The sequence below is a fragment of the Papilio machaon genome, chromosome 12 (assembly GCF_912999745.1).
Source record: "Papilio machaon chromosome 12, ilPapMach1.1, whole genome shotgun sequence".
In the NCBI taxonomy this organism is placed as follows: Eukaryota; Metazoa; Arthropoda; class Insecta; order Lepidoptera; family Papilionidae; genus Papilio; species Papilio machaon.
In genome coordinates, this window is record NC_059997.1 from 6,197,365 (window position 1) to 6,212,637 (window position 15,273).

Below are 15,273 nucleotides of genomic sequence, written 5' to 3' on the forward strand. Positions count from 1 at the left end.
TAGTCCCTTCGATGTCGTTAAAACAGATTTTGACTGTATATAGATAGATGACCTATTGAGTGTCATACAAGTTTGACATCTAATCAAGAGTTGATTTTCAAAATGTCATTTTGTAATATTAAAAGAAATTTATCCAAATAAAATACCTCCAAAGCACTTTCATTAGAAAAAAAAAAAGGTTATAAATCTTTGCCAAACAAATTACCTTGTTCACTGGTGAAATATGCACATAAAAATGTTCTGTCTCTCCATTTGGGAAAATTTAAACAGCAACATGTTTTATGACAATGGAATCGCATACATAAACATATATAACTTTAGTTTGTAATTTAATAAATTACAAGATTAGTCAATGAAAATGTATGCAGCTATACAAATGTATTATTTATAAGAGTGAACTTTCAAATGGATAGTTTGACTAAGTATAAAATACCACAATTCCTAGTACAAATTAATATTATAAACAGCTTTTTCTTCTTAAATTGCAAATCATTTTGCATATATATTCATAAATACATGCTTTATTACAAAATTTTTGCAAAAAAAAAAAAAAAGTAAAACAAGGCTCATGTTCCTTTTCTAAGGCCTAATAAACTTAATTGACCTCATTTCCATACCGTTTTGAAAAATTCACTATATTACAAAACATTTCCATACTTCCTAATGCATTCTTGATATCTACCGTCATCCCGTATCACAACATATCAAAACTTTGTACTTCCCATCAGTCCATTTTTTTAATATTTTTGATATTTAATTTATTAATAGAGTAAAGTAATGCATATACATTTTTTTATTATTTTTTATTTTACAATACCATATTGTCGATAGCTTAGTCTACTTGTGGAGTCGCAACCAATATATAAACGTTAAAATACTTTGGCAGTTTCAAGTAAACGTTTAAAAAAACTATAGACGAAAAAAAAAATTTAGAACCTTATAACAAAAAAAAAAAAAATTAAGGGTCCCATTTTGCCAACTCCTATTTATAAATAAAACATATTTACAAATTTAACACTCATTCCTTGATTAGAACAAGTTAAAATTCAATCAAACATGTCATATCATATTCAATCAGATTATTTCCGTGAAACAAAACGTAAAAACATTATCCACAGTGTAAACCTATCTTAAAACTAACAGAAGTCTAATTTACAATATAATACAAATTAAATGAAAAATAAAAAGCCCTGCAAATTAAATTCATAAAACCAAACAGAATCAATATGCAATCAAATTGAAAAAAAATATACAATATTATTTGCACACAATTTAACCTATAAATATATGACAAATTTCGTTGTGCAAAACTAATTTATTAAACTAATCACTGCAGTAACTAGTTTTATAAGCGTAATATTTACAATATTTAGCATCAATTCATATTTTATCCTTAATAATCTGCATAATATTACTTTTAGGTTATCATTTTCCCAATATTACATCAAAAATAATTTCAACCATACAAACAGTACAAAAAAAGCAAAAAATCAAAATTTGCAGAAATACATACAACCATTCTGTATCTGTACATACATATATGAGAAATTACAACTAGTTAATGCAGTAGCTAGTTGTATAGGCACAGTTTATATTTACAGTAACACCAAACACTCACTGTCACATCACTGGTAAATCAGTTGCCATATACATAAAACCGGATTTATACCACTTAATTCCGCCTCAAACTAGTTTAGTTCCGGTTCAAACCGGTTTATTCCGGTTTCCCGGCTGCTCTGTGCGGTGGCAACATATCATGCCGTCTGTACATGAGCAGGTATGGCATACGAGGTGGCTTCGGCTTAAGCACCTGAGCATCAGTGACTTGAGTCACTGTTGAATCATCATATCTGTGGAGTAAATACTATGTTAGAATCGGTATATACTAGATTTGATAAAGTGTCGTTAATTAAAATTTACTCAGTAAAATGTGTCTACATGTTGTGATAATAATCACTTTCAGAGACGAAAAATAATGAACATCATAGTAAAAAAAAGAACTTGGTATAAACATTAACGTTAATAGATGGTAACCAACCAATACTTACCTTATTTTTTTTTTATATTAGACATAAATAAGTTTACAATTTTAATTTTAACACCTTTAGTGAGTTTACATTATTACGAAGTATGTGAAGTGGAGGCGTTTCGTCTGATGAGTGTGGTGCCGGAGGCATAATTTTAGTTTTCTTTCCCTTCCCGCTCTTTTCTTATAAGGAATGGACAGGAAGGGGAGGTGGGTTTGATGGAGGAGATGCATAGGAAGGTTAAATATTATCTTTTTGTGCGTCTCCTCCTTCCTCGATTGAGGGTAGGCAACGCATGTGTAATTGCGAATGTCTATGGGTAGCGGTCGCTTTGCCATTTAGACGAATTCATGTGGCCTGCTTGCTTTTTGCCACCTTGTAATATATATATAAAAAAAAAACAGTGACATGTATGAGATAACATACCTTATCCAGCCTACTTGACCGTGGTAGGTATCAGTGACGTAATGTCCTTTCACCGCTTCAACACCTTCATGGTACACCACCGCAAACAACTTGTACAGTCTCTGCTTCTGTGTGTACTTCAACTTGGACGACATTATCTCTGCAAACATAATATATTAAATATAGTAATTGATTCTAGTGAGTTGCAAGGATTTTATTTTTGTAAAAAATTCAGTCATTATTGTCTACATTACTGTGATATATTTATCACATTCAGAGACGAAAAATAAAATACATCATGGTATATTTATACTGGTAAATAAAAGGAAATCTTAAATATACTAATTTGAAAACCAGAACTAAAGATTGCTTCAGGGATAATCAGATCATAGTGAAGTTAGTTACTAAATTAACTAAACCACATTTAATATGAAAAATCATATACTAAAAGACTGCTAAGCCATTAAATTAAAATCAAAAACTAGCAGTTAGTTATCAATAGAGGAGTTTTACTAACTGGGATCAATCTTCAAGTCAATAGGGTAGTCAATGTTCTTGACTATCTTCGCAGTGTGTCCATCCGCATCCAGCTGGAAGCACTTGAGGTGCAGCAGCAGTACCACGGGCAGCTCCTCCAGGGACAACTGCTGCCACGCGTCTGTCACACCCTCCAGTGTGTCCTTGCCAGCAACCAGCTCGAGAGCGTCCTTCACCGTGTTCGAACGCTTCAAGAAATAAAAAAAAAAACGTGAGCCGTCATGGGACGCCTGGCAGATGTGAAACATCGTGTGTGTACAAGTAATATGCATGAATGAATGAATGAAGGAAGGAATGAAGGAAGGAATGAATGAATGAATGAAGGAATTAATGAAGGAAGGAAGGAAGGAAGGAATGAATGAATAATAATAATAAAATAATATTAAATATTATTAAAATAATATATATATATACATATATGTAAACCTCAGTATAGCTTGGCGACCCGTCGCCACGGCAAGCGTCGCCACGCCTACGATTCGGTTTACAAGTGATCCTATAGATGTTTCACATCAAAAACATTAACACATAATTTGTACAGGTAAGAAATCTGTTACATATTATATTGATGTAGATGTCTATGTGATGTGTTTGTTTGCTGCCTCATTACTATTCGTACCTCAATATCAAGTTGCAGCGTGAAGAAAGGCTGTACAGCATCTGTGACGTCATGATGGTGAGCGCGGTGCAGGCGGTGGCGAGTGCGGCCGCGGAAGATGTCGGCTACGGGCGTGCGCCGCGCCGCCCAGCGCCGCTCCACTGCGCCGCGGTTACGTGGACCCATAACCTGCAATATACAAATTATTTATTTAGTATAGTTATACATTGCATATTTATTAAAAATAACAAATGGCACGGTTGATTCTCCTTTACTTCTTTCCAAAATAAATATTAACGTTCCATCGAGACAAATTAGGAGTAATCTATATCTTAATATAAATCGAGTAACGACGAACTTTAGAGCAAACGCTTTCTTTTGCAGAGCGGCCAGACAGTTTAACTCAATATCAAAACAAAGTCCTCACATCGACTTGTTTAATACTAGGCTTGCTGACATTGTAAACGATTTAAGCAGCGAATTCTTTGGTTGTCCGGTTGGCTAGCCACTTGTTTTTTTCTTTTCCTATTTACTTTTAATTTGTTCAACTTTTTTTTTTGAATTATTTTTATACTACCCTATTCTTTATCAATTGTTCTTATTCTCTTCGTGATTTTGATACAATTATTTTTACTGTCTATTTGCGAAAACTATAAAAACATAGTTTTCCAGTTAAATAAAAATAAAAAATAAATATTTTAAGACAATTGTAGAGTTAATGAAAAGAAAGATAACGTCTCAAATCATCATTAGTATGTAAAAAAATGAAATAAAACGTGAATTACCTTCCACTCATCATCGTCGTCCTCCTCAGGTGGCGGTTGTTCCGGAGGCACAACTCCGTTTGGCCGGTTGTTGACATCCTTAGGTCCTTCAGGTTCCACAAGCTTCATCAACTGAAAACATCCAAATAGAATCGCATAAAATAAAATGTTAATAATTATCTATTAAAGCTTGACTATACCTTTTCATGACATTGTCGAATTATCAAAGACAATAGTACAAATTAAATTCCCAGTCATAATAAGTTTACCTCTAGCATCTCGTCATTGAGCGAGTTGAGGAGGCATCCCAGGAATTCTTCAGCATCTTCCTGCCTACCCTCCTGCGAGCCGGGGAAGTGCAGAGCTCGCAACACTCGGAGGCCGGCGCTGCCGTCGAGAGGTGGTCCGGCTGGCACTGCAGGTGCTACTGCACCGTTACTACCCTCGCCTCGACGCCGCACTGTGTTCGCCAGGGGTCCAAACTCATAGCAGAGTTCCACCCTGGTAATACAAGTATAATATATAAAAGAATTCCAGAAAATATTTGCTATATACAAAAAAAAAATGCACAATTGTGAAGTGTGGCACAAGAGTGGTCAAATTTACACCAATTTGCACACCTTTTTATAAGATAACTAGCTTTTACCCGCGACTCCGTCCGCGCGGAATAAAAAATAGAAAACGGGGTAAAAATTATCCTATGTCCGTTTCCTGGTTCTAAGCTACCTGCCCACCAATTTTCAGTCAAATCGATTCAGCCGTTCTTGAGTTATAAATAGTGTAACTAACACGACTTTCTTTTATATATATAGATTTTGGTGCAAATGAGCTCTGGTGAAAAGTAGGTTCAGACAATCTTTACTTTTTACCATTTCCTCATAGAAAAGGGATTAGATTTACAAATAGTATAATTTTCAATTTCATTTTTGGTTGATACAAATAAATGTAATATATTTACATGGAGTCTATAACAGGTGTGCTTGATTTTCCGCGACGCGTCTGATAAGGTAGCGCTTTCAGCATGTTGTAAAATGGCGGACAAGCGATCAACGCTTGTAGTATCGCATTAACATAGCAGTAGTTTGATCGATTGGTAAGACCACGCGGCAGGAGCGATACCGGTCTATTGTCTAGCTGATACTTTGTCAGGAATTCTGAAACACAAAGGTTGTAATTTATATATACATATTTATAAATACTACAATGATGTTATAAAAATAGTGCTCTATTCTCACTTTTCACCAGAGCTTTTTTGGTGTAAATACATATTTTTGAACTTTACGTCCAGATTTAATATTGAAAACCCAGAAGTCTAATTAATTTATTTAGACAATGATTTGCAAAGTAATGTAAACATTCCTAGAAAAATTTAACAATGTTTTTCAGCAAAAATCTAATATTGCTAAAATTTGCACAAGTTAGTTGTAAAAACATAGAGTTATCAAAATTAATATATTTACCTCCCATCCTGTACGAGTTGGGATCATCACTGAAGGGCGACGGCTGGATGGGTAAAGTAGGTGACGGTTCCTTCGGGAGCGCTGCTTGCGGCTCTGGAGTGGGCGTTGTATTGGTCTTAACAGGCGCTTGCGAGGCTGGTGCATTGCTAACAGCATTCACTGACGTCTTCTCTGAGTACGACACAGTCGGAGGCACATTGGTGGCTGGTCTCGGTGTAGACGCCTTATCAGCGACATTATTTAGTAGCGGCGAAGCATCATAAGGCGGCACTTTAGCAACTGGCCTTTGCACATTAGAAGGGATCGGCGGTGTTGTAGTAGTTGGGCTCGAGGGTTCCTCGATCGGAGCTACAGGTTGGGGCGGTGTCATTATAGTTGAAGGTTTATTAGAGAATAGACTAGCCCAAGACTTGCCGGAAGCGGGTGGTGGGTTTGGCTGTACAACTGGCGCCGGCGCAGGTTCCCCTCTATTTCTGGGGGTCGGCGGCGGGGGAAAGTCTGACGCAGTGGGCGCAGGCGGAGGTGGCTGTGGCGCCGGAGGTGTTTCAGGAATAGGAGCCGCTTTCCTAGAATGCCCAAATGGTGACTTGTTCGACACAATCAGTGGTGGACCCTGAGTATTCAGGGTAATAGAGATGGGCATGGGAGCTTTGCTCGGCGGCAGTGGGGGCTCGCGTTTCGGATGCTCAATAGTTTTCTCACCGTCGTTGTTGTCGTTAGATGGAGAACGGTTTGTTCCCTCTCGCTTCTGCCTATTACCAAATGGTGGTTTAGGTGTGGAGACAGATTGGACAGGCACGGCCGTTTGGGGTAACAAAGGCTTCGTCGGCTGTTTGCCACCGGAAAAAGGAGCGGCGGGACCTTTCGGCGGTTTTCCCATTGCTAGAGGTACCTTGTTATTATTAGGAGGTTGACCATTAGAGGTAGATGGAGTGAAAGTCTTATTAATGTTTTGAGCCTGGTTGGCGTCGGCTGGGACTTTATTTTCATTTGGTGACCATGCGGGTTTTGTGGGATCCTGTTTGAGCACAGGTGAAACTTTATCATTCGGTGTTGGCGGTTTAGACTGATTTAAGTCGGCGGGTCGCTCGGTCTGTTTGGGGCTGGAAGGCTCCTTGCAGGTAATTTTCAGATCTTTTATAGGCACCGATTCGACCGATCCCGTGGGAGTACTAGCCGAAGCAGATGGCGTACCGGGAACATTCTTGTCCGGTTTGTCGAGAACTGCATAATTCTTGTTGTGGTTCTGGCCCTGAACAAAGTTTTTAGCGTGCACATTAAACTGATGGGGAGTAGGCTGGTGCGGGATCTGCGGCTGCATGGGGATCGGTCCCGGGTGCGGGGGAGGTTGTAAGTACATCGGCGGTATGTATTCGACGCCACTTTCAACCGGAGGTCCATACGGCGGCCCCGCGTAATGTGCGCTTGCGTAATAAGCGTCGACCGCTTCTTGCTCCATCACGACCTCCTGCTGGTACTCATCCGGGCCTTTGTCGGCCTCACCTTCGACCGGAACCTGGTACTCGGTGTAGTATGGAGGGTATGCATAGGGGCCATAGACGAGGGGCTGATAGACCGGCAGATGATAGAGGGGCGCGCCCTGTGCTTGCGCAGCCGGGTAGTACTGAGGGTACTGCACGTAGTACGGCGGTGGCTGGGGCGCCGGCGAGGGGGACGGAGGTCTCTTGCCACGCCTGTCGCGCCGGTGGTTTCGCGGCGGGCGCTCCACCTGTGGCGCGGGCGGCACGTACTGGTGCTGCGGAGGCTGGTAATACTGGCCCATGTAGCCGTGCACGTTCACATTGGCGGTGACCTGGCTGACGTACACGTTGGGCGGCGCCACGGGCCACTGCGGCGGTGGCGGGTAGGTTGGTGGCTGCACATAGGGTGGGGCGTGCGGCGCAGCGTGCGGGGCGTGCGGAGCGGCGTGGGCGGGGGCGGCGGCGCCCCGCTGCGGCGAGTGGGGCGCCATCTCGCACTCGCCGCCCGACAGGCTATCCAGGCTGCTCGACACGGTCGGTGGCCCTGCTGTGCTCGATGAACACGATGACAAATCTACATAGACAATATTTTTTGAACAAAGATTTATTGTTATGATGGAGAAGTACAATATGACACCAAATTGTACATAATTTCCATAAGAAAAAACTCAAAATCAATTACGTTTTTGACATTCCCATAATGAATATTATTACATAAAGGTCCACCAACTAAAGGTACTAATACAAATTGGATCTTGAACTTAAGGCGAAATTCATAAGGAATAGCTTCTGCAGTGCCAAAAGAGGTAAATGTTTTTCACTCTATATAATCTTACTAATATTATAAATGCGAAAGTTTATATGGTTATATCTTGATGATATTTGGCACCAATGTGGAACTTAGTCTGGAAGAACTCATAGGCGACTTATAAACATTTTTTTTCTTCAATTCCGTTGTTTGACAGTCGCGGGCGCTATCTTGAATAATATATATCTTAAAATTGAATTTGTATCTAGAAAAATATAAAACACTCATTTGCATAATTCAAGGTTTGTTTAAAAATACAGGTTATTGTACTTTACATAAAATTAAAGTAAGCAGCAAGGAAACCAAAGTAAATCTCATTAAAGAAATATTATTTTGTAGTATTTTGAATTTCTTATTTTATACATTTTCTATTATTGCGAACATTAAGAATATATTTTATATATATATGTTTGTGTGGCAATAGATGGGGGAGGCCTACGTCCAGCAGTGGACAAATCCAGGATGATGATGATATATTTTTAAATGAGATTCAAATCATATTGTTACAAATAAATGATAGAAAACGCAACATTTTGTAGTCATAATTGTAGATACTTGTGTTATAAAATTAGTAATCATAATAGTCACACAAAGTAAAGAACACCAACCTGCGCTGGGTTCAGTCCAACCCGCTACAGTTGTGGTGGGCACGGACTTCTCCGGTTTCCTCTCGAAAAGTGCACACTGCAGACTGCTCAGTTCCGCTTCTTTTACATCTGACAAGTCTAGGAACTCATATTCCTGAAACATGCCACTACAGTTTAACTCAGCAATTACATTCTCTTCTATATCACAACATCTTTTACATGTGTCACCAATAGTTTATGAAATTGATCAATTTGTAACTCGGACTGGTTTTCTAAACATGTAAAATAATTCCAAATTTGGATGCATCATTTTAATGTAAACAATTGTTGGCTGTCTTATTCTATAATTAAACTACTTGTGATTATGTTAATATCTAAGTTTGTCATGAAAATAGTTGAGTCAGATTTCGGGCAGTTTTTTATGACAGCGGGATAACAAATGCAAAAAATAGTATTATACATTTTATCAATTCACAATTAATTGATGATTTATAATAAGCCAAGTGAAATTATAAAATAACAAACTCGTTCAGTATTTGGTATCTCTTTAGATTAATTTAGTACACGCATTTATTCTAATTACATCATGTTAACTCTTCCTACTTATTTTACTAATATAGTTTAGACGGATGGATGCATAACTGTTTGAAGGTATCTCTAGAACAGCTCTATGGATCTGAATGAAATTTGGCACAAACATAGAACATAGTCTAAGAACAAAAGCTGTGTATTAAGTTTTTTTTTTTTTTTAATTCCGCGCAGAGGTGTCGCTAGCAACAGCCAATATATTATAAACATGATGTCTGCCATTTGGGTAGAATACAGGCTGTTCTTTCTTTAATGATACAAATATTTGTCTAATAGAAGTTTATTACTAGAAGTTTAGAACTAGTTAACTATAGGTTAATTTTTGTTGAAAACAAAATATTAATTGACATAGAAAACTCTATTTCCCTTGGTCATCGCATTACATGTATGTTCATAAGGAACAAATTCGCTTATAATTTTTTTGAGTCTATAATTGTCAGACGGTACTTGGAAATGAAAAATAAAAAAAAGAATATCAGATATAGCAGAACATTTGATTTCAAAATTCATATTTAAGAAAAAAAAAGGTTTGTTGCGAATATAATAACAAGTCTAATTCTTGGTGTATGAAATTTACAGTTTACTTTTAAAGTTAACGTTTAAATTAGCTTTAACGAGAATAAAAGTAAAAAAAACTAGTCAAAATAATAAATGTGAGTAATAACAATGCAAGGACAAATTAAAAAAGTAATAGTAAAATCAGGTTTACTAGTAAAACACCGATATATTTAAATAAATCTTACTTTTTATGAATTATAAACAAAAATGTTTAGATGGATGGATCAAAGGATGAAGAATGCATAGACTACACCACATTTTTTTAAATGCACAGACAAAGACAGAGCTATAAAAAATATTTACAATACAGATTGTTTATTCAGATCTTAAATAACCTTTATCATTTTCCTTATTATACCTTGTAGGTTCAATCTACATAAAAATGTTTCAAAGTATTACTACAATAAACAACTTATTCTAAGGTGTTCATTATATAATATAATAACATGTAATTAATACTGTCCTAACAAAAGTTAATTTTTGTCTATTGTATTTGTAATTGGGCTTTGCTTTTATTGGTACTATATTTTGAAAATGTGCAAAAAAAATGTATGAAAAAGATGTAAAAGAAAACTCTAACCTGATGTTCATTATTTTACATCTCTAATAGCTGTATCTCATAATTAATCTGGTAATTAAAAAAAAAAACATATTTACACAACATCTAAGGACCATAGCTGTGAGCCGTTGAAATTTCGACTATCAATTTAATGGAAAATATGTGTATGTGTATTATGAGTGGTCTTGGTTATTTAACCATCACTTTATTTTTGCTACAAGTTTTCACATGCATACTGTGATTGCTCTTAGAGATATGCAAATTTATTTAATCTTCACTTTAATGTATATGAATTTTAGGTATATGAAAATATAATAATATATTATTAATATAAAGAATAAAGTTATTTACATCTAAGTTGTTTTTTTGATAAGAAAAATAGGACAGTTAAGAAATGGGCACAGATTACATGCAGTGAGCACCAAGCCGACATTTTTTCAGTTTCTCATTGATTTTTTTTATTGTAAATTATGAGTTTTGTACATTAGATGTACAATTAATAACTTTTCTACTCTGAATAGACTTCAATGACCATGTAACCTTGAAATAATTGACTGAAGTGTCATTAATAATGAAATTTGGACTTCATTCCAGGTTGTCAAATTTATAGGTTATAAATTTATAGGAATACCTTTTATAATGTAAAGCGCAATGGAATTAAAACCATCTCAAATTATTACAATTAGCAATTCGAATATCGTGCAAAAATATATTATGCAACTTGGTCTGTGCCGACCGAATAATAACAACAAATCCATCTACGCACATGTGGTTTGTCAAGTCATGTAATACGATGCAATATTGAAATACACATACCTAGAACCAATGTTTATCAAAATGACTTCCTTTTCAATTCCTTCCGATTAAAGCATATTTTTCAGCATCTAGTATTTCCTCGTAAAAAGTCAAAGCTGCAAAATGTGCGGAACATTTGGAGGACTATAAGATGGCGTAACAACGCTCGGTTGCCGGGTGCCATTTATTGACAAATCAACAAACTACAATTTTTATAGTGCAAATGCGAAACTGTATACCGTCTAATCAATAAAAACTATTAGACTTACCTCCCACGTGCACACATATTCTGGAAAGAGATTTTTTCTAATGTAATGGCCAGTTTCAAAATCACCAAAACAAGAAACAAAAGCCAAACAAAATTAAACGAAATATGCTGTAACTATGTTGCTCTTACCGTTTTCATCAAATCCATGGCCTTTTACAGGACACCATCACGAATATTATATTGGGATAATATTACATATGTGAAAGACTGCGGTGTTACGGAATAAAAATCTTGGAACGGGATCAACGTCGAGGCCATGCACTCACCAACACACAACAGGATATGACAAAACGCGCGCCATTTTCAACTCAATTCCTTTGGCCAATAGGCCAATAGAAACACGATATTCTGAGCGGAGTGTCATAGACAATTTTACGCTCAAAGTTGTCACTCTTTGCGGATATTACGAATTATTTTTTAATTTCTTTTAATATTAAATGAAGTCTGTTATGTTCATTGAATGTTGCAATCAGACACATTAAATCATACAAATATTTAAAATAATCACGTGAAAGACCAACTCTATTTTATTTTGTAAATGCACATCATTTTTTTAATTAATAAAAAATCTGAAATAACAATTAATTTAAGCTTAAGGATTTTTTACTCAATTTCACCGAAATTATTAATTTTTTATTTTTGTCGAAATGTAATTGGATATTTTGCGCGTAATAGTGTATAGCTTTGGAGTTTAAAGAAACAAAAAACTATGATGAATGTCTATAGTTCATAATGTTTAGAAGTTACTAATAGATGTCGTTAGCAGTTGTCATGTAAAATTTTCATTTCATTTCAGTTATCGGTCTATTATGGGAAAGAAAAGAAAAATAAGTTAGTACAACTACTATTTAAAAAGAAAGACAAAAATATATAAAATAATTAAATCTTATCACTTCTTATGTTTACTAAAATAAAAATACACCTATGCTAGTATATCTAGATATTTTTACAGTATTATTGTAAAATTTTACAATTATGCAACATGGTATAGACAACGTTCAAATGTTTTCAGGCAAATACCGGCGACCGTACACACGAAAAACTCATTAGTTACAAACGCCGATCTCTAGATGCGAAAAAGTAATCAAACGCCAAAAATAACTAAATAGACAAAAACGATACACAATTATTTATATGCGAACGAGTAATATGACAATAATGGGCTAAAATCGTCACGTAGGGACCGAATTAGATGAAAGCAAACATTCCGATATTTGTTGAGATAAGAAGGCTAATAGAATCGTCGGGATCGCCGTGGGCAGGTGCGAGCTGAGTCATGCATCCTTCACAACTACCAATTTCGCTTTCCTAGCCGTCTCGTTATTGTATCGACTCATTTTAACAAACCAATTCGTGAGTCCAATAAATTTAGTAAATTGGATGGACACATACATGAATTTCTGATCATTGATCGTGATTTATGTAAAATGCAATCGATAGATTAATTACTTACAAATTAAGCAGAGATAAAATCTATTGTAACTATTATGGTAATAAAAGTATATGTGAAAAATTATAACGGACTCTAGAGTAGACAGATTATGCCAAGAAGTTTTTTTTGTTTTTTTCTTGAAAATGTACTAAAGAATTTTGTTTTGTTTTTGAGAGAATTCAATATAAATTATATTCGATTACGGCTATACACTCTATCAATATGCGAGAATAAAATACGGATAGGAAACTTCTAATTTAGATATAGCTTTGTGTGTATATTTAAAAATGTACTTTATATTGTGAGGAATAGGTTTAATAATCGAATGGCGATTTGAATATCTTACATCCTTTTAGAAATGTAATAATTTCACAAGCTTATGGATTCCAATAATGTTGCAGGCAGTGATACGCCCGAGTGCTTCATATCACTTGTATTTGTTTATTCAAGAAAAAAAAACAGTACTATAGGTATGGATAAGATTCTTCTCTCGAATGTATTCAGACAAATAAATGAAAATATGTTGACTAGATATCTGTTATTTTACTCGTCAAAGATTATCATCAGCGGCGTTCATTAATTCTTTACTAGAGATAGACCTACCTCAATTTCTTCCGCAGTATACGATCCCTCTGACACCGTTATCAGTGACATCTGTTGTCCTCACTAAACTCAGGTCCATAATTAAAAAGAGTGCAAATTCGACCAATGAGCAACCACTAGTCTAGATAAATGTCGTATTAAGAGTCAAAACGGCTTGTCATAAAGACTACCTAGGTATAGTTTATAGTTTTGTCATAATTTGCAATGAAAGTCTTCGATGAATATTGTTCCAAAGTTAGACTAAGAGACAACAAATAAAATTAGCCAATATCTGATACCAATTAATTTGGGTCCCGTATTATTCAGTTTGTGTGAGTAATCTGTTTGTTTAGTTTATTTGTTAGTTTTGCGCGGTTGGGCCTTTAATTGAGAGACCTCGTCACGCGGCATCCGAAGGAGATTTTGTTAACTTATAAAGTGTCAAGTTTCATCCCCAAATACTTCTTGATTTCACTGAATAAATATGTCTGGAAGCTTAATTGTTTCGGTGATGTCATTGATAAATCTTAAATTAAAGAAGCTTTATTTAGACAAAACCGTTTTTACTCTGAACCATAATAATAGATATGTAGGACGATATTAGTTTATATGTGTAATAAAATGTATTGAAACTTATACATAAAAAACATTTTGTAAATTAAATTAGAGATATAGCCTCCCCTATGTATCGTACACGTAATATTTTTAGTTTCTTATTGTTATCCGAAAAAGATGGAAGCCAGTTAGAAGCTTTACAATCAACGCTTTTTATCTTATTAAAAAAACGGGAAACAATCAAGACATTTGTATGGGTCGTACGTAGAAGGCTCTCTTTGAAATCAATTACTTAAGTCGGCTAAGTAAGCTCTGCTACGCGTTACTACTGATGGCCTCAACCGATAACAACCTCATTTTATTAACTGTATTGCGACTGAGGACTTGAACTAAACATTTCAAGTTTTATTTATTCAAAATATTGATAGTCAGTCAATGCGTAACCACTTACCACGAGCTTAAATTAGGTGTGATTTATTGCAATTCATTGCCATCATTTCTGTAGGTTTATTTTCCTGTAAATTAAGTAAGGAATTTACATATTACTTTAAAAACATTATTCTTCCAGTGTTTAAAAAAGAAAATATTAAAGATATTTACATTAGACGTAATAAAAATACTTTTTATTATGTATATATACATGGACATTTATATTTATAAGACTTGAAAAATAATCCATGAATTTATTTCGTGGAATTTTTTAAACCTAAATTACATTTACAAGTTATCAAAAGAATATACTTTATTTTATATTCCAAAAGAACCAAATAAACCTGAATTAATATAATAATTCTAACAATAATATCTTTTTAAGTTTTTCAAAGTTATCTAACCGTAACACCGACAAGTCAGTCGGAGCGACAAACGGAAATCTATAGCTAATTTATGTACCACTTAACGATAAAGCTCTGCATAATCTAGCGTACTTTACTGACTCATTTGCAATAAATGGAATAGTTATTAGCTAATTTTTTAAACACTTTGAAAACTCTTTAGTTTATTCAACTGATATATTATTGACTAAGGACAATGGGCAAATTTGTATGGAGTCTGGGCTAAATGCTCAACAGTAATGAAACCCATGCCATTTGAAAGATTATGGGGTGTTATTTAATTCATACTATGGCAGCCATGTCGAAATCGAGTGTGAACATGGTGTTTTCGAGCATTCAAAAAAATTATAATTACTATGGGAGTTAGTAGCATTAGCGTGTTGTGTTTATATTTAAGAGAAAAAAAACAACATGTTTGTTTGTTTATTGCTTTATT

At 35.2% G+C, this 15,273-nt stretch overlaps 1 protein-coding gene across 1 annotated transcript; it reads right to left on the bottom strand.

Moving 5' to 3' along the window:
• Positions 1-1,438: 1,438 nt before the first annotated feature.
• Positions 1,439-11,737, bottom strand: LOC106718316 (proline-rich extensin-like protein EPR1). Its single transcript, XM_045680283.1, has 10 exons — positions 11,565-11,737; positions 8,689-8,821; positions 5,792-7,846; positions 5,290-5,485; positions 4,601-4,832; positions 4,353-4,463; positions 3,589-3,756; positions 2,950-3,157; positions 2,454-2,592; positions 1,439-1,850 (listed from the first exon to the last, which is right to left on the bottom strand). Exons 1-10 carry the CDS (start codon positions 11,580-11,582, stop codon positions 1,715-1,717), a joined length of 3,396 nt encoding a protein of 1,131 aa, XP_045536239.1. The 5' UTR covers positions 11,583-11,737; the 3' UTR covers positions 1,439-1,714.
• Positions 11,738-15,273: the final 3,536 nt, after the last annotated feature.

Excerpts from the sequence above, each read along its gene's own strand:
- LOC106718316 (XM_045680283.1), bottom strand. Across the intron at positions 5,486-5,791 it reads CAACTCGTACAGGATGGGAG|AATTCCTGACAAAGTATCAG; the intron begins GTAAATATATTA and ends TTTGTGTTTCAG. Across the intron at positions 4,464-4,600 it reads TCAATGACGAGATGCTAGAG|TTGATGAAGCTTGTGGAACC; the intron begins GTAAACTTATTA and ends GGATGTTTTCAG.